The sequence below is a fragment of the Cavia porcellus genome, unplaced genomic scaffold (assembly GCF_034190915.1).
Source record: "Cavia porcellus strain 051 isolate PalLab524CR breed Dunkin Hartley unplaced genomic scaffold, mCavPor4.1 scaffold_27, whole genome shotgun sequence".
In the NCBI taxonomy this organism is placed as follows: Eukaryota; Metazoa; Chordata; class Mammalia; order Rodentia; family Caviidae; genus Cavia; species Cavia porcellus.
The window spans coordinates 5,030,480-5,053,239 of record NW_026947510.1 but is presented as its reverse complement, the minus strand read 5'-3'; the positions used below and the strand labels follow the sequence as shown (position 1 = coordinate 5,053,239).

Here is a 22,760-nt window from a genome sequence, read left to right as displayed (position 1 = left end):
AGGGAGGAGAGATGAGGCTCTGAGCAGTGCAGAGGCAGAGTCTGTACTTGCCTACCTGTGTGTGGGGGGCTTTGGGACAGAGCCCATCTCACAGGCTCAGCACCCCAGGCCTGCCTTAGGACCACACAGCACCTTTACAAGACTGTGGACTGCGGAAGGGCGCCAGTGCTGGAAAATCCCGATCCTCACACTCTCACACCACAGGAAGGGGCCCTCTATGGGGGCGCTGGCCATCTGTGGGATTGAGTGATGAGAGACAAGGGGCTGGCTCTGGGTTCCCTGGCCCTCTAGCCCCAGGCACCAGCTCTCCCCGAAGAGGAGACTTGGGAGTGGCCCCAGATGAGGAGGTCTCCATGTAGCAGAGGTGCTGACTCTTGATGAGCGGATGCAGGCCTCATGGATAGAAGGCCTACAGCCAGAGCAGAGGTCTTACCCTGGATCGTACCCAGGGATGGGCCTTCTCATGGTGAGGGCCCTGTCCTCCACGTCTTAAGCCAGTGGGTCCTGGGCCCACCGGAGACCACATGGTCAGTACCTTTATACGACCTGTTCCCAAATGTGGAGCTAGAACACTGCTTCCTCTGTTTAGGATCTTGATTTTTTACTTTTCCCAGCTCCTTTTTAGCTTGTGTTGAACGAAACCTTCTAGTAAGGGCCACCCTACTCTCCATCCCCAGGGGAGGTCTGGCTCAGCCACTCCTAGTGGGTCACCTGTCCAGAAGCTGTCTGGCCCAGCCACAGGCAAAGCTGAAGGAGGGCAAAGCTTTGGGAGGGATGAGCATGGGCAAAGGGGAGCACAAGCGTCGTCACCTCGCCTTTTTCAACACTGATCCTGGTCCTGACAGGAAGCCTTCTTGTTCTGCTGCCTTTGTTGGCCTCACTGGGCTCAGCTCCACCTCCCCAGAAGCTTCCTGAGCTAAAATGAGTCCTGTTCTTGCTATTCTGTGACTGTCATAAGGACGTAATAAGAATTGGGCCAGACAAAACCTGGGTATAATTAACCCTATTTCAAGCCCGGCATGGCAGCCTGGGCCCCCCAGCTCAGAAACAAGGTCCAACCCCCTGTGCTCTCTCCAAGTTCAGGGACTTACGCAGAGGGTCCCAGCTACTCTGGAGAGTGAGGCAGGAGGATCGCCTTAGTCCACAACTTAAAGATCAACCAGGGCAACTTGGCGAGAAGCCACCACAAAAAATGAAACTAAATTAACCCCATTTTACAGAGAAGAAAATGAGATTTCAAATAGTGAACCAAGGATACAGACCTTGTGCCACACATGATGATAGGATAGGCAAGGGGACAAGACAGCAGCACAGGAGCAGACAACAGGGGCCAACTCAGGGGTTTTATGGATGAAACCCTGGGAGCTTTCCTCCTCTTCACTGTGGCACCCCCAACCAGGGCTGCTGCCCTACTTGGCAGGGTGAGCAAACCAGCTCTTGCACAAGACAAGGCAGATGTCGAAAGAGAATTAAGACTCCCCAGAGCGGGGTCAGGCTCACTCCTTGAGTGGAGGCCCAGCTGCAGGGCTGTGGGGGGCAGGGTGACAGATAAATAGCCTGTGTCTACAAAGCAAGCATCTCTCCCACCCTGGCCCAGCCATCCCTATCAACAGGGTTCCCTGCAGTCAGGAGAGGCTCTCCCACTCTGGCTCAAAGGTCCTGGAAGGGAATTCCAGGGCTCCTCTAGCCCCTCTGGCTCCTTGTGGCTGGCCCAAGACAGGGAGTAGCACACTGTACTTTTTCTGAGGGCAAGATTGCAATCTTGGGAGAAAGACTTCTAATAAGCAGAACCCAATTGGCACAACTGAGGCAGAGTGGGTTTCTGGCGGATGTGGAGCCTGGGTTTGGGGTTTGGGGTTTGGGATGGCTGCCCAGGAGCAGCTGAGGACGAGGACACAGGAAGCCTACACCTCCTCCCACTGCTTCTCCGCCTTTCTCTCCTCCCTTTTCTCCTTCTGTTTCCTCAGATCTGAACTCGGGGCCTGCTCTGTGATGAGCTCAGAGGCCCCATGGCCAGGACCAAGCTGCCTAGCTCAGGAGAATCAGGGTACAGCCCCATCTCCATGTGGCCTCCTCCAAGTTCAGGGACTGATGCAGAGGGTCCATGTCCCCCTACCCACACCTGTTCCCCCTCTTCTTTATGTACACTGGCTCCTGCTGGGTGGCCACTTGCTGGGTCTGCAGGCATAGCACATGGCCCTCCCTGCCCTGACCAGAAGGGGTCGAGGGGCAGGAAGCTCAGGGGTTGAGCTGTCTGCCCAGAGACACACAAGCCTGTGTGTACAAGGCAGATCTTCAGGCTCAAGGCCTACAGCACCTCCATTCTTACCATCCTGGCATCTGCCCTGTCTCCCTGCTGCATGCAGCTACCTGTGGCACCTCCACGGCAGACATGGCGAAGGCATGGAGGCAGAAGATCTTGGAGCCATTGTAGCCAACCACAAAACCCTGAAGTTTCCGCTGGTGCACAGGGAAGTTGCTGGCCTTGATGTTGAGGTAGCCACCGCCTGAGAAGCAGAGCATGTCCTCACATTGTGTGTTCCAGGCCACACTGTTGGCATTAGGTTCCTGTGGGACACAGAGTCAGGGTTCTGAGCCACATTCAGCCTTGGCCCCATCTTCATGTCAGCCAAGTGTGCCTCAAAGCCTGGGTCACAGAATCAACGAAGGTAGGAGGCAGAGAGGCAGAGGAGGAGAGGAGGCCAGCTGCCCTGGGCAACATGGATGGGGTATAGGGACTTCTGGAAAATGGACCACCACAGAGCAATCACTCCATATAAAGTGAAATCGGCAAAGAAGGATCCATTTCTACTGAAGAACCAACACAAGTCCTTGTGGGAAAGGCTTATACTCCAAAGGACTAACAGAGGCTGTCTCTGGGAGGGTGGAATAGTGGAAGCTTCTTATTTTCTTTATTTTTGTTTGCCTGAATTTTCTTTTGTCGTGACTACTATTTTTTTGTGTGTGTGTGTGTGAGAAAAGAACAGTGATTTCTTTATAAAAATGAGAGTCTCATATGTCATGTTTGCATTCTTACTATACCGTGGCAGGCACCGTGGCCTGCCAGGAGCTCTCCTCCTGGGTTCTGCAGCCCTTAAGGGTAGCAAGGGCATGTCCCTTTCTGTCCAGCATCCTCTACAATGGGCAGGAATTATAACTAAAAAGAAAAAGCTGCTTTCATTTTTAGGGGCAAGGGCCATACAAAAAAGAAAAGAGGTATAGACAGGAGGGACCAGCAACTTTTGAGTCTGAACCTTCAAAGGAAGGGGCCCAAAGAAGGGATCAGGGGACACAGCCTGCCTGCTCACACCCAGGCTTAGGCCCAGGTCATAGCTAGGGGGCCACTGAGGCAGAAGAGAAGTAATGTTTAGGGCCCTACTTTGTACCCAGCACTGAGCTGAGTGCGGCAGGGTCTCAGCAGTTCTGTGCGGGGCCGTGCTGATCCTACTTCAGTGAGAAGGATAACCTAAAGCCAAGGAGCTATACCAGTCTGAGATCATACAGCAAGAGGGGGATGGCAGAAATGAGGGCAGGTTGGGGAGACAGATGCTGAGCTTTCTGTTTCTCTTAAACCGTTCTGATCTGCTGGTCAGGATGAATCCCCTCTGGCTTGTGGTCCCTGTGCCTGAGGGAGCTCCTCACTCCAGACAGCTCTGGCCCTGGTTCTGCTGCCAAGGATAAGGAGGACTGAGAAGAAGCTTAATTGGCCTATGACACTAGGGTCACTACTGGAGGAAGCATTCAGTTCTGGGGAAGCCACTCCAGGCAGGACACCCACAGGCGACAGAGCTAGCCACATAATTTGGGCCTTTGCCCCAGGACAAACTTCTTCTTGCCCAGTAGAAGAAACAGTGCTGCCCCCACAAATCTGGAGGGGGCCAGACCCAAAGGGGGCCCTGTTTGTGACTCCTGCAGCATCCTCAAGTCTGAGCCAATTCCTGAGTTCTCATTGTGCCTAGATCACTCACAAGAGGAGGGCAGCAGAATGGGCGTCTTCCCACTGCCCATTTATCAGATCTCTACAGTGTTCTTGCTTACTGCTCTCATGAACACACAGACAGCGTCACCTGCCCCTCCCTGGCAACAAGTTGTCCAGACTCTCAGTGGGAGTGGTGGGTATGTGCAGCAGGCTGTGCCTACACAGCTCAAGCTCACTTGTCCCTATTCCTTGCAGAGTGCAGCCTGAGAAGCCAGAGGTCACAATGTGACCTCACCTGGAACAGCAGCTCCTTGGTGTGGATGTCGTACACCAGGCATGTGTCGTTCTCGTCTACCACTGCCAGCTTGTTGCGGTAGGCACTTATGTCCAAGCAGCGCACAGCCGTGGCCTGTTTCAGCAGGACGATGGCAAACAGGCTGTCCACAAAGATCTTCAGGATCTGCAGAAATGTCAGAGAGAGAGAAGGAGAGTTGCCATGGCAATGGCTGCTGGAGCCCCGCCAAGCTGCTGGAGCCCCGTGTGTTCCACAGAATCAACTCCCACCGACGCCCCCGACGCCGACACCAGGGGCTGTGCCCAGTGAGAGAACTGGGATGTGAAGGCAGTGAGGAGGGGTGGGTGCTGTCCTCAGACACCAGAGCATGGCCATTGGGTCACTGAAGTGACGGGGTGCTGGGACCTGTCAATCTCTGAACTGTAGACCTGTTAATGATGCTGTTCACACAGTAGAGTCATGAGAGCCTCTGACAAAGACCGGGGTCACAAACAACACAGGAGGAGGGATGGCAAACACTGTCAAGACGTTGGTGAGCCTCAGAGAGGTGATATGCCTGCCTGGGTCACACAGATAATGAGCTGCTAAGTGACCTTAACCCAAAGCCCATGATCTTAGCCTCTATGCAACATGGAAGAAGATGCTACCCCACCCCACTTTGTCACTGCCACTGTAGCCTAATGGCGCCTGCTGATCTCAGGCTCTGCAACTTCCTTTTCCAGTGAAGACCTGATGGCTGTGGCCACGAGCCATCTGCCACACAGCTTGGCTCTCAGCTAAAGCAGCTCTATTTTCACTTTTAAGTTTCTCTGTAGCCCACATACAACTTTTCTTATTTTGAGCAAAGAACATACATCCATGTACCCACGTACACAGAAATCTATTTAGCTGTGTGGCCTAGATTCCCTGCATCCCCAAAGGGCCCCTGTTCTTTTTTTTTTTTTTTCCCCTATTACCGGGGATTGAACTCATGTCTTCACGCTTGCCAGGCAGATGCTTATGCTAGAGCTAAATCCCTGGCCCTAGGGCCCCTGTTCTGAAAGCATCTGTGCCATCCCAAGGACTGGCACTACTGGTTGCATGCTAGGTGTGTTGTTTAAACTTATTCCCTGCCCCAACAGGGTCCTGATTGCTGCCACCATCTCCACCAGCCATCCAAGCTGCTTCACCAGCCAACTTCCCACCTTCAGTGGACCTGAAGCCCACTAATTCACTGCCCTGCAGCTGGGCAGCACCAGCCCTGCCTGGACAAGGGCACGACCTAGGTCCAAGAGCCACTGGCCTCTGCCCTGACTGCCTCCAAGGAAGCACACACCAGGCTGCCCTCCAGCAATTAGATCCTCCTCCCCTAAGCCCAGTCCTCCATCACCAGGTGAGCGTGAGGGGATAGGGAAGCACTCACCTGGCCGTTCTTCAGGCCCACCAGGAGCCCTTCTCTGCCTGGTGGGCCACCAATCACCTTGATGTACCGGATGAGGGACTCCATCTGCCACTCACGCTCCTTCCCACCACTGAAGGACAGGCACTGCAGCCGCTTCTCCTGGACAGCAATCCCCAGGGTGAGTGCCCAGGCCTCCTCTGTGGAGGCTGAAAGCACCTGCCTGCTCTCCTATGACTGTGTCCTCTCCACACACCATGGGCTACAGCTAGCACCCCATGCCACACATCATCTGTCACCTGTGGTGCCCCCAACCCCTCAAGTTCTCAGATCTTAGAGCATTTTACATGGCTGCAGCTATTCCATTTTGTCACTTCCACCAGCCCTAGGTGATGCCAGGTTACCTCCACCAGCCTCTTCTCAGTCTTTTCAAACATCTCTTGACATTGACCTAGAAATTTCCTAGGACTCTACAGTGAGAACATTACCTGCTGTGGGGCAAAAAAAAAAACCTCTCAGGAGATAAAGCTCTATTACTTACTGAGTTGATGTAATAGTTTATGTGTACATACTTCTCAAAAAATCGACCTTCATTTTGTGGGGCTTTAGTCACTAAAATATATCTAATCCCAAGAGGACAAAATGGTAACAACACAAAAAGCATTTTCCTTCTTGCCCACATCTTTCTGGTAGAGCCTGATTCTGCCAGACAGCAGTAAAATGAAAGCCGCCCAAAGTCACTGGGTCTGGTTGAAAGGGTATGCTCCCAGGTGATGGGTTAAGCTGGGACCTTCGACCACTACCCACCTGGCAGAGGACGATGTGGTTGGTACACACCACCAGCAGGTTGCACTCAAACTTCTTGAGGATCTTCTCCTTCAGCCGGTACCGCATGTCCGATAAGTCATCAGAATATAGCTCATAGATGAGAATCTTCTCTGGCAGCTGGATAGCTAATCGATTCTTATAAATGGCAATTTTCTTGACAAGCTCTTTGCATTTAATCCGAACTGTCAGAGGAAAAGAATCTGACTCTAGCTAAAGGTTGTTAAGTGAGGTGGAAGGGGGAGAAATTAAAAGCCATCATTTGCTTAATGCTGTGGCAATTAAAGTGAGACACTCATTAAACATCTTCATGAAGTGCCTAACATATGCAAGCAAGTTGGCTGGGTAGGGGGCCCAAAGCCATACAACACACACTCTATACATGACACACATTCGGTACACAGTGGGGCCTCTGTTTACAGTAGGGTCTCCATACACAACAGGATCTCTGTCCATGATAAGATCTCTACACATTACACAGTCTCGTACACGACACACTCTCTGTATACAACACAATCTTTATGGTCCAAAGCTCACGACTGAGGATGGAAAAGAAAACAGTGTAGCAACCCCTTGCTGAACCTGAATTTCAAATCTCTGCAAAGAAAGCACACTGGTAACCAGAAGCTCACATGGGTGCCTAGTCATCTCTGACCACAGCCTACTGTTTGCTTAATGACAGGGACTCTGCTTCCTGCAGACCAGGTAGGAAAGATGTCCCACAAGGATGTTGCTGAGCAATCCCAGAAGCCACACTGCCACAGCCAGAATCTACAGCACAGGAGCTCCCAGGAGGGGCCAAAGGCAGCTGGATGAGTCTATGAGAATGGACCCCAGCCTGGCCCCTACACGCCGCACTCATAGCCTAAGCAAGGGCTCTCCTTGCCAGCCAGCATGGTTCTCTGGTGACACAGGGAGACTGTTGTCTCCCTTCGAACCCAGGCTTGGAACCCAGATCCTCCAACCAGCCTGGCTCACCTTGGCCCAGGTATCTCTCCAAAGGCTGCACCCAAGAGCATCAGGGTCCATGTGAGCCAGCCATCCTGCCCTGCCTCACCATTGTCAGTCTCCCTTTCTCAAGGAAGTCTAGACACTCCTTGAAATTATTTATAAAATATAGTGTTGGGATCTTCCTCACTGGTTTCACTATATCCTCAAAGAAACTGACATTTCCTTTCCCACTTAGAAGATGGCCCAACAGTTTCCTATCACTTGTGTGTCATCTCCATCCCTCACCTTTCTGCTCAGTGATGAGGTGCTGCACAATGACGTCAGTCATGCTGTCCCTGTAGGCATATCGGTCCTTATAGAGCCCATGGACTGTGCTGAATATCAGGTGGTAGAAAGCGATGGTGCCATCCTGGCAACCGGTCACCTGTAAGGCAGAGGGCCATCAGCTACCTCCTGCTGTCTGGAACACAGGTGGCCTGAAATTGAGCTGGGCATCCTCTTACCACATAGTTGGAATCAGGCTTCTCTCTGCAGGTCCACACCCAAGAGTTCTGCTCACCAATAGTCCCAAGCCGCACACCATCCTTGGTAAAGAGGGACACCTGCCGATCTGACCCACCCAGCAAAATATACTCCCCTTTAGAGAAGTAGCTAATGCAACAGGGGTCAAAGTTCAGCAGCCGATCCTTCCCAACCTGGAGAGAGAGAACAGACAGGCAGAAGACGGCTCTGAATCCCTGATCACACATACCAGCTACCAAGGGCTCGCTCTGCTGGAGACAGGAACCGAGCACCAGCTGGATCACCTGAAACTGACACACACCACAGCCACCCTTGGCCATCTCCATGCCCAGGAGGGGCTCCGCTCCTTGGCTACCTGGTGACCGAGAGTCTTTCTCCATGTGGTCCTGGCTATGACTCAACGGCTCCCAACAAAACTGAGTTTAGTCCAAAATACTATCTTTTATTCTTAAAACATGCCTATTCTATTTCTCTTTACAACAACTTTAAAGTTTCTTTCTTTCTTTCTTTTTTTTTTTTTTTCTTTTTGAGACAGGGTATCACTGTGTTGCCCAGGTAGTCTGAAAGGCCTGCACACAAATAATCCTCCTGCCTCAGCTTCCCAGACATCTGTGGCTACATTTATGCACCACCAGACCTGGCTTATAATAACTTTTTGGAGATGTATGCCATATAATATATAATACACCCATATACAGTGGACAGTTAAATAGCTTTCAATATAGTCACATAACTGTGCAACCATCATTACCACAAAGAACACTGAAAATGCCCCACGAGAAATCCCAGCCATGGACAAACAGCCCTGATTCCTTTTTAACACCATTCCTGGTGGCCACTGGCCTACTTCCTGTGTCTGCAGATCGCCTGTTCTAGGCATCTCATGCAGTAGAGCCATGCTAGATGTGACTTATCACGTGTGGTTTACCATATTGTAGCTAGATCAGCACTTTATTCCCTTCCCTTAGGAGCTGCTGGCTGAGTGGTGACTTCCTGTTTAAACTTCTAAGGGGCCACACACTTGCTCAGTGAGTATACTGCTGTGTATGCACACATAGCTTCCTGGGGACATTACTTTCTCCACTGTGGAGGGAAGCACTAACTTGCTGTGGCTCATTTCTCCCTAGGCTGATGGTGTTGGGCATCATTTCCTGTTTATGGCCACAGATCCTTTTGCCCATTCATCAAGTAGGCTGTCTGTCTTCTGGGACTAAAATTTTTTTTTTGTCTTTTTGAAGACAGGGTCTCCCTATGTAGTTCAGGCTGGCCTTGAGCTCACTTTGTAGCCCAGGTTGGTTTTGAATTTGCAGTGATTCTCCAGTCTCAGCCTTCTGAGTGCTGGGATTACAGGTGTGTGTCACCATGCCCAGTTCTAGGACTAAATTTGGACAGTTCCTTATTTAACCTGGATGTAAACTCTTATCAGATGTGTGGCTATGAACGTGTCCTTGCCACAAGCTGTCTCTGTTTCTCCATTTTGGACCAGGAAAGTCACATGCCTGGGCTCTGCCTGCACCATCTAGTGCTCAGCCACAGTGAACCCACACTGTCCTGGGGTATTGTGCTCTTTCTGCCTCATGATCTCACAGGTTCATTTCTCTCTCTCTCTCTCTCTCTCTCTCTCTCTCTCTCTCTCTCTCTTTCTCCCCCTCTCTCTCTGTCTCTGGCTGTCTCTCTCTCTCTCTCTCTCCAGTGTTGCTTTTAGTCCAAGTTGGCTGTGAACTCTCTATGCAGCCAAGCTGCCCTTGAATTCATGGTGATCCTCCTGTCTCAGCCTCTCCAGTGCAAATGACAAGTGCCTGACTCCCAGGTCTGTTCTTTATATGGTCCCAGACCCAGGGCCTATATATGTCCCCTCCCCTCCTTCAGGAAACATCTTGATGCCTCCCTTGCTAGGTGTACAGGTCTCAACCACACATCCACACCACACCCAAGCCCAAACTCCTGTTGTTGCCTCTGGGGTCTTTCATGGGAGAATAAAAGGCTCTTTATGATTCATATTATTAAACCAATATTCAACCTATTAAAGAAAACTCTAGGAGCCCAGTTTCTTCAGTTTTAAAATTCAATTTACAAATATTTTCCTAAAATAAAAGAGAATAACTAATTGATTTTGACTTTAATGAATGCAATTTTGAACAGATTAATAAAGCCTTTAAATAATCAGCTGCCATTACAACTTAGTTAATTCCCTTAAATATTCAATCTTCCTTTCCTTTTTAGGAATTTCAAATGCTTGACAACCAAGTTGCCTTAGCACTGATGCAATGCTAGGAAATCTAACAGAGAAACCAAAAATCTCATGAGCAATGACACGGAAGACCAGAGCTCAGCATTCCCACGCTCCCGGCTTTCCCACAGTGACAACCACAAACCCTGGCACCTGTGAGTGACCACTGTGGCGAGCATGAGCACAGGAGCAGCATCCTGTCTTCTCTGAGAGCCCTGGGCCTGAGGACTGAGGTTCACTGGCACCATGCTGGGCAGGCAGAGGATATGGGCACAAAGGCAGCAGCAGAGGGTGGTGAGAGGCCCTGGACAGAGAGGCTGGCAAACTCTGCTGAATCCCTGGGGACCTGCCAGCTTCCCTCTGGTGACAGACATCAGACAGCTTGGCCAAGCTACAACCTTTCCCAGAGGTGACAGCTGCTGCCCACTCCAAAAACACAATTTGGGCTTTGAGCTGAGCAATGTAAGCTCCCAGCAGAAGCACACTGCTTGCATGTAACTTTGGGAGACAGGATGGGAAGAGTCTGTGTGGAATCCCAGAGCTTCAAGAAGCACGGTGATGCCAGCCATGTTCAAGACGAAACAAACAAAAAAACAACATGAGAGGGCTCAACTGCTGGCAGCACTAGGGGAGGTCTCCACAAGCTGTGGTCACCGTGGGGGGAACAATGACAGCAGGCTTGTGATGGGCACAGTCAGGAGAAAGACTCAGGAAACTCCAGCTGTAAGACTGCACTGAAGCCCTGTCTCCCGGGGGCCTTGGCAGAACATGGGAAGGGACACAACTGTCACAAAGGAGCCATCGTGAAGGAGTCCCCATTGTATGTGACATCCCAGAAAGGAGGGAGAGGATGAAGAAGAAAAAAACATTTGAAGAACTGAGGTAAAAATTTGTCCATGTTCAGTGAAAGACATAAATATATAGATTCAAAAACCCTCTGAACTCTTGAGTATGAAAACGTAATGACTCTCATACACATTCCAACATCACCAAGCAACTTCATAAGTATTTCCTGTCTTTCCACATAAAATCAGAAATATAAAATTAATTACTCAATGACAGGTTTGAAGTGGTCATTACAAGACCGATCTGGTAGAAACTCTAACACAAGATTCTAGCCCCCAGCTGCTGGAGATCCCACCAGGCATGGCCACATGCTGACCTGTGTGTTCAGAAGCAAGTGACTGAGATCTCTCCCTCGTCCTTCTTACACACAGAATGGTGATGACAGCAGCACTACCCATGGGTTTGTCATAGGGTTAAAGAGTGACCATGAGAAGTGGACCAAAGACCACACCTGGACCTCAATAAACACTCATAATCGTTGCTACACTAGATCCTCTTACATACTACCAATATTTAAACTATCACAAGCACATCTTAGCAAATACCACCCTATAATCAATTCTAAGCCCTCCCAGAGTTGATGACATTCAGCCACAGGACACCATCCTAACCCCAGGGAAGCTGGATCTAAATCTCAACAGACCGAGGCTCAAAAGCTCCAGCCTACATGCATGCAAGTATTTCCATAGTCCATACCACCACAAAGAGCTCTTCCCTGGCAACCCCACTACTGCGATGAGACCTTGCCCCTCAGTGCGGTGCACTTATTTGTTCTCAGAAGTCTTTCGGGCAATTTGTCCACACTGTGCCTCATACCCAACACCTGCACTGCTTATAAGTATGCCAATAATTATCACTGGATGAGGCATACACACTAAGCGGATGACCACAGACACCATGGGAACTTAATAGCAGATTATTCAAACAAGGGTCTCAGTAAACCCTCCACACCCACCTGTGTCTTCTCTTCTTTCAGCTAGAAAGGAAATGAGTGTACATCTGTAATCCCAGCACTCTGGGAGGCTGAGGCAAAACAATGCAAGTTCAGGCCCAGGCGGAGCAATTCAGCATCAGTGAGACCCTGCCCCAAAATAAATTTTAAATGGGGGTGTGCAAAGGAGACACAGCTCAGCACAAAGGCCCTGGGTTTAATCCTGAGTACCACAAACAAATAAAAAGTGGTCAAAGAAATGATGAGCAGTAGCTCAGCATTTGTAGAGGAAGTGGCCTCAAAGTGAGGCCAGGTCCCAGAAACCTTCCACCCAGTGTGGTGACTTTGGAATGAAGATGCAGTAAGGGAAAGGACACCACAGAGCAGGTGCATCTCCCTGCTCCACACGCCCACCTCCCACACTCTTTGCAGCACAATTTATGTCCCTGGAAGCTAGGAACCTGCAACAGGCCTGACGGTGGCACTCCTGCCATCCATGGCTCCTGCAGGGTCACCAGCTCCTCTTCACCCCACTCTGCTCCTCCCCGTGTCCTTCACCACAGGTGCTGGGACCTCATTGCATTCGATGACACATCACATGCTCTCCTTCCTCTGTGCTGGACATGGGTCACCTCTGCCCAGACATTACCTCGCTATCTTCTGCTACCCTACTGCAAGGTCACCTCTACCAGATCTCGCAGGGATCCCATGCAGCAGTATCCCCAACACACCAGGCCACATGCCATAGAGCATACCCTCAGGCTGTGAGCACCCATAGCTCTTTCACGCTGAGGTGGCAGAAGTGTCATGAGGACGAGTGGAAGCAAATTCCTGAAGGTAAAGTCACTATTGGAGTGTGTGACTGTTGATGGCATCGTTGCCCAGATGGAACCCAGGGCCTTTCACATGTCAGCCCAGTGCTCTGCTACCAAGTGGTATACAGTGCCCACAGCTAGACTTTATTATTTTTTTAGGTTTTTTTGAGGCAGGGTCTTGCTATGTAGTCAAGGCTGGCCTTGAACTCACTATGTAACTCAGGCTGGACTCAAACTCACAGAGATGCTCTTGCCTCAGCCTGCCAAGTGGGATTACAGGCATGCACCCACCCCTGTCATAGCTAGACTTTAGCCCAGTATCCTCTATGCTCCCACTGTGTGGGCACAATTTCTCCCTGCTCTGGTCTTGTTCTCCTTATTTCTAGATTTCTTTTTTTATATTTTATTAGATGTGCTTGTAATTCACACAGTTTATAATCATCTTGGAGAGTACTTACAGGTACATATATCAGTCTATTTTTATCCCTTTCCCTTCCCTCTTCCTCTAGTTCCCCAATCACCTTTTTCATACCTATTGATGTTGGTATTTGTCTTAGCACATGCCGTGGCACTGATTTGGGTTATTAGGCTCCTGAACATGGCACAGTTCTCATTTCCCCTTCCTCCCTTGGACCATTTCCCTACTGGGTGACATCTATCCCCTTGTCCCTTTCTAGCCATATTTTATCATCTTCTTTGTACTGTCTCACTCGAATGAGGGATACCATATGGTATTTAAGCTTGAATGTCTGATTTATTTCACTCAACATTATGTTTTCCAGGTACATCTATTTTTGACAAATACCTCAAATCTGTCATACTTTATAGCTGAGTAGTATTCCATTGCATACAGATAACACATTCTGCTTATATAGGGTCACAGGCTGACAACTACGCAGGTTGCTTCCAGGATTTGGCTATTACAAATTGTACTGCTATAAACATTAGTATGCAAGTGTCTTTGGGAAGATATCTAGCTGAAGGCTATCTAGGCCTTATGGAATTTCTAATTTGAAAAATCTCCATACTGATTTCCATAACAGTTGTACTAGTTTACACTCTCACCAACAATACAGGAAGGTTCTTTTTTCACCACAGCCTTGCCAGCATTTATTGATTTCCTAATGATTGCCATTCTTTCTGGGGTAAGATGGAATCTTAGTGTTGTTTCAATTTGCATTTCTCTAATGACTGAATGCTGAACATATTTTCATATTCTTGTTGGCCATTTGTATTTCTTCCTCTGTGGAGTATCTGTTCATATTTTAGCCCATTTCTTGAGTGGGTCTTTAATTTCAGGTGGTTTAATTCTTCTGAGTTCTTTGTATATTCTAGGTATTAGTCCCCTGAGAAGTAGCTAGCAAAAATTTCTTCCTATTCTGTGGGCTTTCTCTTCACTCTGCTGACTGAATGCTTTGCTATACAGCTTTTTAGTCTCATGTAATTCCATTGATTGATTGTTGCTGCTATTTCTTGTGTGACTGAGGTTCCATTTAGAAAATCCTTTCCTACTCCTATGACTTCAAATGTTTTACCTAGTTTGTCTTCCCAAAGGTTTAATATATGTTTTAATGTTTAGATCTTGGATCCTTTGATTTTAATGTAGAATACAGTGAGAGATAAGGATCCACTTTCATCCCTCTACAAACAGATAAACTAGTTTCCCCAACACTATCTTTCCTCCTCCTTATGCTCTTGGACCCTTTGTTCAAGATCAAATGGCTGAATATATCTGTGGAGGCTTCTGTATCCTCAATGCTGTTCCATTGATCCACATGTCTATTTCTGTTCCAATATCATGTTGTCTCTTCTTTTCTAAAAGGTAGGTATTCCACAATGAATGTGATCATCATGTAAACATGCACTAATAAAAACTAAAATAAAAAACAGATAATGAAAGCCTCAGCCCCACAGGACTTGTTAAGAATTAAATGAGACAAGCTGTGGGAAGCACTTGGCACAGCACCTGTTCTCACAGTTGAGGTTCAATAAGCGCATGCTAACAGTGACCATGCATAATCAGTAATGGATCTCAGGCAGGAAACCAGCCCAGAACAGACTTGACTGCAACTGGGTTTGTGCAGAGCTACATACCTGCTTCCCACTTAGCTGGTAGAAGGAAAGTTTCTGTCCCCAGTCAGCTACAGCCAGGATGTCATTGTGCTCCTCTCTAATCAACAGAAGACAAAAGGGGTCAGGAGAGGCCAAGGCTGCAGGCTGATAAGGGCAGCCCAAAGGTTTTCCAAACAGGAAGAGAAAGCCCTGACTGGAATGTCAGGGTCCCAAGTGCTGCAGCTCCAACCCCCATCCCCCACCACACACACACAGTCAGTCCAGCCCTCAGGACCTGCAGTCTCCTGGCTCCCAGATCATGAGTTTGTGGGGCTGGGACTGCACCCCTCACTACACACAGGAAAAGCAAACTGCAGGCCTAGGAGTGTATTCCCCATAGTCCTGTAACATGTGGGTGACTGCCTGGACACCTGTCTTGGAGGAGCTGGCACATACTGTGTTTTTCCCAAAGTGAAAAACTGACATCCACGACCAGATTCTCCTACAGTTTGGGTCCTGGCACAGTGGGAAATGACTTTTGAGTGGCACTATTGTTTTCCTTTTATTTTTCTGAGGTGGGGGTTTGCTAAGTTGCCTGGGCCAGTCTCACTATGGGCTCCTGCCTCAGCCTCCCAAGAGGCTGGTCTTATAGGAGTCACTAGCTGCATCTGATTTTTGAGAGGCTTGTGGGCTCTCTGAGAACCAACAATGGTCTGAGATAGAGCACTTTGGGGAGCAGCACCTAGGAGTTGGGCCCTAGCAATGATGCCCAGCCTGAACCCACCATGCCAGCCCAGCTCTGTGAAGTGCAGCCTTCAGAGCGGCCAGGGTGACTAATGGTGGCTCTAGGCACATGGACACCCAGGCAGAGGAGCTGTAAAGTGCAGCCCTCAGTGGCACTGGACAATGTCACTGGCACTGACGCAGAAGAGGATATTATGCAGCTGTGAGCAAGGGGCCTGTGGTGACCATGGTGCAACTGTACTGAGCCCAGGCCCAAGCCATGTGTGCTGCTGGCTGCTCCACCCTAGCCAGGGGACTTTCTCAAAACCAAAGCTCATGTTCAACAACAAAAGGGCTGCACCAATTGAGGTACCTTTTTTCCCACCCCATCAGCCCTCCAAGAAACCTCAGGACTCCAGAACAGGGCAGGTAGTCCCAGCGAGATGGCACCTGTCATCTCAGCAAGGGAGGAGAAAAGGGGAGCTGGAAAGAGCTTCCTCCCCAACAGGGTCCCAAATGTTGTGGGGTGACAGGCCCAGAAAGATGTCCACCAAGGAAGAGTAGTCAATCAAGTATGGATGGATACCAAACAGGCATTAAAAACCAAGTTTTTCTTTTGAGACAGCATCTTACTACACAGTCCAGGCTGGTCTTGAACTCACGATGTGACCCAGGCAAGCCTCAAACTCCCAGTGATTCCCCTGCCTCAGCCTCCCAGAATGCTGAGATTATAGGCATGTGCCACCACATCCAGCATAAAAAGTCACATTTTCTAAGGATTCCTAATGTCACTGGAAAGAGGTTAACTCTATGATGCTGACTGAAGCAAGAAGAACAGGATGCAATTTAGCTGGGCTCGGCCAAGGACCCAACAGCAGCGTGTGCCCTCCCAGGGCGGGGTCTGGCTCCTAGGAACACTCACAGGTTGTCATCCTTGTTGGTGGGCTCCTCCTCCTCTGCCTCCCTACCCTGAATACCATACACTGCTGCCTTCAGAGTGGAAGAGAGTTCCTGAAAATATCTGCTGTCGGTGCTGTCCTCAGCATCCTCGCTCTCTCTGCTCATCCAGGGATTCTCCCATTGGTTGCAGATAGTAAGGGAGGGTACAGTCACATTCCCCACAGCTGCACTAACGGTCTCACTTCAAAACTGTCAAGGAGCCAGGACCTGCCTGGAAGAGAGCGACCACCAGGTGCAGCGGGCATCCTGTCTCTCATGAATTAGAAATAGCAGCCTGTAGCCACAGAGTCATCTGTGGCCACAAAATCAAACAGCAGGAACTCAGGGCTGGGCTAATGGCCTTCGACAGCATTAGCTACGCATGGTACAGCCTGAGCTGGACAAAATGTGTCAGGAAGAAGTTTAATAGCCCGGTGTGGGAAGGCAGCAGAATCATCAAGCTCCTATATAAGACAGCACCCACCTTCTCAGTGACACTGGGCTGGTAAAGGACTAAGCCCTTTAACTGACCTTCTGAGGACTCTCGGTGGGGATACTGAGGCTCAGTGATGTTATGGAATCACACAAAGAGCCTTTCGCACTTTTATCTATCTCATAATCATACAGGTAGAGGTAGGAGCATGCATGTGAGGTCAGAGAAGGAGATGCCAATCACTGTGGGGGTCTAGGCTGGGAGGACATTTGTAGACTTAAATTTAACTTTTGGGCAACGGCAACAAAAAAGGCACATGAAGAAGCTATATATGAACAGCTGAGCACATTCTCTGCCCAGACTTGGGAGGAACACCTGAAAAGGGAAAAAGACAAAAAACAGACCCCAGCAAAGATCTCAGCCCTTGGGCTGGAGGTTTAGCTCAGCGGCATAAGCGCCTGCTTTGGAAGCAGGCAGTCGTGAGTTCGATCCCCGGTACCGATAAAAAGGAAAAAGACAAAAAAAAAAAAAAAGATCTCAGCCCTCAGTTCACACAGAATCAGGCTTCTTGTGTGCACACCACATGCACTGATACTCATGATGGCACGCACACACACACCTTGGGCTTGGCCCACATAGTTCATCTGCTTAGCTAAAACGTTGACATTTGTTCCAAAATTCAAGACAGGCTTTTTGAAAAATTCCACTTAAATACAACAGCCAGGCATGGTAACATTCCCTATAATCCCAGCACTCTCAGAAGCTGAGACAAAAGGATTGCAAATTCAAGCTCAGTCTTGGTGACTTAGTGAAACACCGTCTAAAAAATTTAAAAAGGGCTGGGGATGCAGCTCATCGTGAAGGCCTTACATTTGAACCCAATATTGAAAAAAGGAAAACTGGTTCCAAAAAGACCAGTAAGAGGGCAAGAAGGCTTTCAACCTCTGGAGCCCCTGGAAAGAAGGAAAAGACTCTGCTTCTTCCTGGTATCTGTCTAGTACCTGGAGGGGTTCCAGCAGATGGACCATATCGGGGACAAAGAGCCCCCTGGCCGCTCAATCTTCACCTTCTCCTCACCATTCTTGTTGTGGATGCTGATGACCCCGTTCATCATCCCTACAGCCAGGTACTGCCCATCGTTGGTCCAGCTGTGTTGATCAGGGCAGGGGAGGGAAAGCAGAGTCAGACCAGTTTGGAGGCAGCAGCAGCCAGCCAAGGTTTCATCCTTCCTGCTTAATCCTGACACACAGTCAGAAGGACAGGTTTACCATTCCACTGGTGCCTGGGTTCCCAGGGAGCTCAGGGCGCAGGGGCCCCCCTCCTGAACCCCACCCTACTCTCTGCATAGCTCTGCACTGCTGCCTGGGCCCCAATCCAAGAGCACCCCTACCAGCAACAGGCCAACAGACATGGCAAACGCTCCCAGATGCCACTTATGAGCTTTCTCAGTGCTGAGCAGCAAAAGCAGCTGCTGTTTACAGAGTGCCTGCTGCATGCCTGCACATTGTTGCCTGCCCTGTGCTGCTATCAGGACTCCAAGCTCTGGTCAAAGATCTAGTCACCTTCCTGAGATCACAAACTTCACCAGCAACAGTGCCTGGACCCTGGTCTGGCAGCAAAGCCTGCACTTTCTCCCCAGGCAAAGCCAGCGCTCCCTTCCCAGCACCGGATCAGCCTGACCACTGCAGGGAAGGCTGTGGATCACCCAAGAAGGTAAGACCTGTGGGTCTCTGCTGGAGGAACAAGGTACTTTTGGGTCTTTTCCACCGAAAAGAAAAGAGAGGGCCGTGGCTGGGCGCTCACCCAGGGCTCCTCACTGCGGGAGCACCGTGCTCAAGTCTGTCTAGAGGGGACAGGAAGGTGAAGCCAGGAGAAGCTCAGCCCTCTACTCACCTGCAGCAGGTAACCTTACTGCTGGCCTTGTGCTTGTTGACTGACTTCTGCTCCGGGGACCACAGCCCTGCAGTGAAAGATGGGGTAGATACTACCAGCAACGAAAAGAAAGAAGCCAAGGGAGCACACAGTGACTTGGGGCTCTCCAGGAGCTCGGGGTGAGTGAGAAGCCATCCTTAAAGGGACATATGATGATTCCATTCAGGTAACCCCCCAACTGGTGAAGGGGACAGATTCCTGGTTACCAGGGGTTGGGACCATAGGAGGAAGGACACAGGACTCTGTGTGGTGGTAGAACAGCTCTGAGGTGCTGTGGTGTGATTTTCACGCATGATAACAAGACATCACATACACACACGTGCCAGTCTCCAATACGTACAACAGGATAGCAGATGGAACCCAGAGGGCAGGGTGGAGCACACCTGTGATCCCAGCACTCTGGGAGGTTGAGGCAGGAGATCTGGGGTTGTAGCTCAGTGTAGAAGCCCTAGGAACCTAGGATTGAACAATCCCTAGCACTGCCAAAAAAAAAAAAAAAAAAAAAAAAAAAGACGCACCCACTTGGGGAAACTAGGTGAGGAGTACAACAGACTTCCTGTACTATCTTTGCAACTGCCTGAGAATCTATAATTATTCCAAGGGAAAAAAAGGTTGGTAAAGCTGCAGCCAACTTGTCTGGGATTTGAGTCTCAAACACATGACAACTTTGCTGTCATAACCAGGATACCACAGCCAGAGTTCCCCTGGCACTTAGTGATGAATGATGCTAAGGATCCAGTTCCCTTCTCTAGCACTGCAGCACATGATCTGTCTGGCTGTGGCCTTTCCGTGGCACACTGGTCACCTGCTGTGGCCCCCTCCAGGGAATACCCTGACTCCCTGGCCCAGCACCCCACAGTGACAGGCACATGTCCATGACACATGCAAATCTGCTCAACCCAGCAGGGAAGCATGAGTGGCACCGGTGCCCAGTGCACAGGTTTTGCACAGCCAGGTATAGTGTCAAGACAAGGTTCTTTTCCCCAGTCCAGCACTGGTCTCCCCAGTATGTCCACCCATGCTTAGCACTGTTCCCCATCATGGACCCCAGTATCTTAGCCTTGCTTGGCCATGCTGAGTGACCCCAGCCTTCCCAGGGGACCATAGATGCCTAGACGCCTCACCAGAACATTGAACACAAGGGTCGTCACCATCACCCAGAGCACATGCCTGGCTCATCAAAGGTATCTAACAGCTGTCAGTATACTGCCCAATCTGCACTAGGGAGCCAGGAGGCTGGATGACATGGAAACTCTAATAGGTGCTGTCCCATTGGCCCACAGTCTCTCTACACAGTCACCAGCACCGACCTGGAGTGAATGGCAAAAACTCAGAGCTTTCTACTCATCTCTAACACCTGATAGACACCTAATAGATGAATGGACACTGCCTCTGGGTCCAAATGTCCCTGGAGTACAGCTGTTGCCACCACACAGCTAGGACAATGCTGCACAAAGTGACCCTGACATTCACTGGGTATGGTGGACACAAGGGTAAGGACAGCTGCTTGTTTCTGTAGATGAGCCTGCAACCTCCCGCTCTCCTGCCCCTTCCTTCCTGGGCCCTTTCTGTCATCCCTGATGTCCTACCAAACTGAAGGTCCAGCTATCCCTTTGCCACTGAGTGGAGAGGAGAGGCAGCATCCAGCTCAGGACAAAGCCACCACATCTGCAGCAGCATCTCAGCTATTTCAGGACAGGAACCAGAACCTACCAAAGTCACTGGAGGAGCAGGAAGCCAGCTGGTGGGTGATAGGATTGTAGGAGACACACTGTATGGAGTCATTGTGCCTGGGAGAAAACAGATGCAGGTCACCACAAGCAGGCACTGGGGTCACAGAGGCTGCAGTGAAGGCGCCTGGTGAACTGAAGCCTGGGATACACTGAGAGTACCTCTGTGAAGAACCAGTGAAGGCCCAGGCACCAGTATCCTTCTCTCGCCAGTTTAGATGCCACTTGTTCCAGGCCCTTGTGCTGGAGATCCTTCCCTGCCCATGGGCTGAGGGGCTGGACACACAGAGCAAGTACACTATGCCAGGGTCATGAGTGGTGGGAGCACCCAGAGACCCACTGTGATGGTTTGATCCGAAATGTCCCTCAAATGTCACATGTGGGAAGGAGACTGCATTGTGGGGTGCTGTGATCATCACTGAGAAGTTCAGTATCTGACTGGCTGTTCAGAGGTAGGGCTGCCTGGAAAAGGGGTCACTGGAGTGGCCTGAAAGGGTGGCTCTTCCTTCTGGGCTCCCCCCTCCTCCCTCTGCTTTTGGTCTGCCCTGCCACAAGTAGCTCTCCTCCACCCTGCCGCCCCACTGCTTGGGAGCCACTGACCATGGACTAAAACATGAGCAAAAGAAAGAAACCCTTCTTCCTGTACATTACACATGCTGGGTGCTATGTTTCCATGAGAAGAAAGTGACTAAGACCCAGAGTGGAGGGGCACTGGATGCTGCTGGCCAAGGTCCAGAGCTTGGCAACCCACAGATAGAGAGGACTTGCCCCACCTCAACTCCTGTCACTGAATTCTGAGTCCATGCTGGAGAGAAAACTCTTCCATGCTTCCTCACTTGGGGTTCTCATGACACTTAGTGGGGGCCAGATGGGCAAGCCTTAAGTGGAAACTCACGAATATTTCAGGATGCCTTCCAGTTTTGATGTCCAGATGATGACACTTTTGTCGGCTGATCCAGAAGCAAAGCGTTTACCTGAAAATGTTAAAAAAAAAAAAGTCTCACATTTATTTTAAGCTAGCATCTCCCAAGAGTATTTCTTAGGAAACTGGTTCTGTAAGGCATAATGAGCCTGGGTAGAAACTGAGCTCGAGCTCACACCAAGCTGCATCCACCCTCTGTTCCCTCCAACTGGCACATGTGCCCTGCCCCAGATTCAGGACATTGGGTTCCAGACCAGTCTGGTGCTGTTCTATGCCAGGGCTGAGTAGTGATGAAGATATACCAACTCACAACAGCTACACCTTGGAAGTGACCTACATGTCCATCAACTGATGGACAGATAAAGAAAATGTGGTAGCCACACACAGTGGAGTACCATATTGCCATAAAGAAGGATGAACTTGAATCATTTTTAGGAAAATGGATGCACCTTGACCTTAATGTTAAGTGAAATAAATCAGACACACGAGCTTAAATGTCTCATGGTTTCTCTTACATGAGAAACACAAAATATAAATAACAAAATAAAAGACAGATGACAGGAAGTAGGGAGATAGATCTTTTGCAAAAGCAATAGGGACCAAGAGATGGAGGGGTTAGGAGGAAAGGAAAGGGGTCAAGAAATGTTTTAAGATGTGTTATGCACATGTCCCAGCTCCACACAAGAAATAGAAACAATATGCACTGCAAACATGGACTCATAAAAATAAACAAGTAAAAAAATAAAGTGAGATACACTACCCTTGCTTTCATGGAGTCAAGTGGAAGAAGCAGGAATTAAATTAACCCAACACAAAGTCAATTTTTGAAAGACTTGGGCCCTAGGACAGATGGGGGGACCTTAGTTTTTTATTTAAAATTTTATTTTTAGACATGTGAGGTAGCACACAGCTGTAATCCCAGTACTTGGGAGACTGAGTTAGGAGGATCACTGCAAGTTCAAGGTCAGCCTAACCTACACAGTGAGCTCAAGGCCATCCTGAATTATATATCAGGGCTATGGCATCACTCACTTGCCAGAGCTGATATCTAAACTGGCTACCACCCAATCTGCAAGCTGGATTTTACAATCATCAAGAACTGGCTAAAGAGAAAAGAGTATAGTCATGAAGCCACGGCAGAGCCTGGCACCAAGAGCAGCTGCTTACCATCCTTTGCATAGGCCACGCAGTACACTGTGTCTTTATGTCCCTTGAGGGGTTGAATCAAGGTGCCATCAGAGGTTTCATAAACCTGCCATAAAGCAACAGCAGCACACGTCATCTCCATGGTATTTGTCACATACAATCCCTGCAGGT

At 49.6% G+C, this 22,760-nt stretch overlaps 1 protein-coding gene across 8 annotated transcripts in view; it reads right to left on the bottom strand.

The window, feature by feature from the left end:
• Ift122 (intraflagellar transport 122) overlaps positions 1–22,760 on the bottom strand; it is a 50,671-nt gene that overhangs the window by 19,050 nt on the left and 8,861 nt on the right. For 5 of the 8 annotated variants that reach the window (XM_063237763.1, XM_063237764.1, XM_063237761.1 and 2 more), the window contains exons 3-14: positions 22,611–22,695; positions 21,417–21,495; positions 20,505–20,581; positions 18,753–18,819; positions 17,861–18,007; positions 14,807–14,882; positions 7,872–8,063; positions 7,654–7,792; positions 6,400–6,602; positions 5,617–5,757; positions 4,215–4,379; positions 2,371–2,568 (exon numbers count right to left, since the gene is read on the bottom strand). In XM_063237763.1, coding sequence (XP_063093833.1) covers positions 2,371–2,568; positions 4,215–4,379; positions 5,617–5,757; positions 6,400–6,602; positions 7,654–7,792; positions 7,872–8,063; positions 14,807–14,882; positions 17,861–18,007; positions 18,753–18,819; positions 20,505–20,581; positions 21,417–21,495; positions 22,611–22,695 — 1,569 coding nt within the window. Of the gene's footprint in view, positions 1–2,370; positions 2,569–4,214; positions 4,380–5,616; positions 5,758–6,399; positions 6,603–7,653; positions 7,793–7,871; positions 8,064–14,806; positions 14,883–16,409; positions 16,572–17,860; positions 18,008–18,752; positions 18,820–20,504; positions 20,582–21,416; positions 21,496–22,610; positions 22,696–22,760 lie in introns of all 8 variants that reach the window. The other 3 variants (XM_063237762.1, XM_005000595.4, XM_063237765.1) reach the window with 2 other exon arrangements.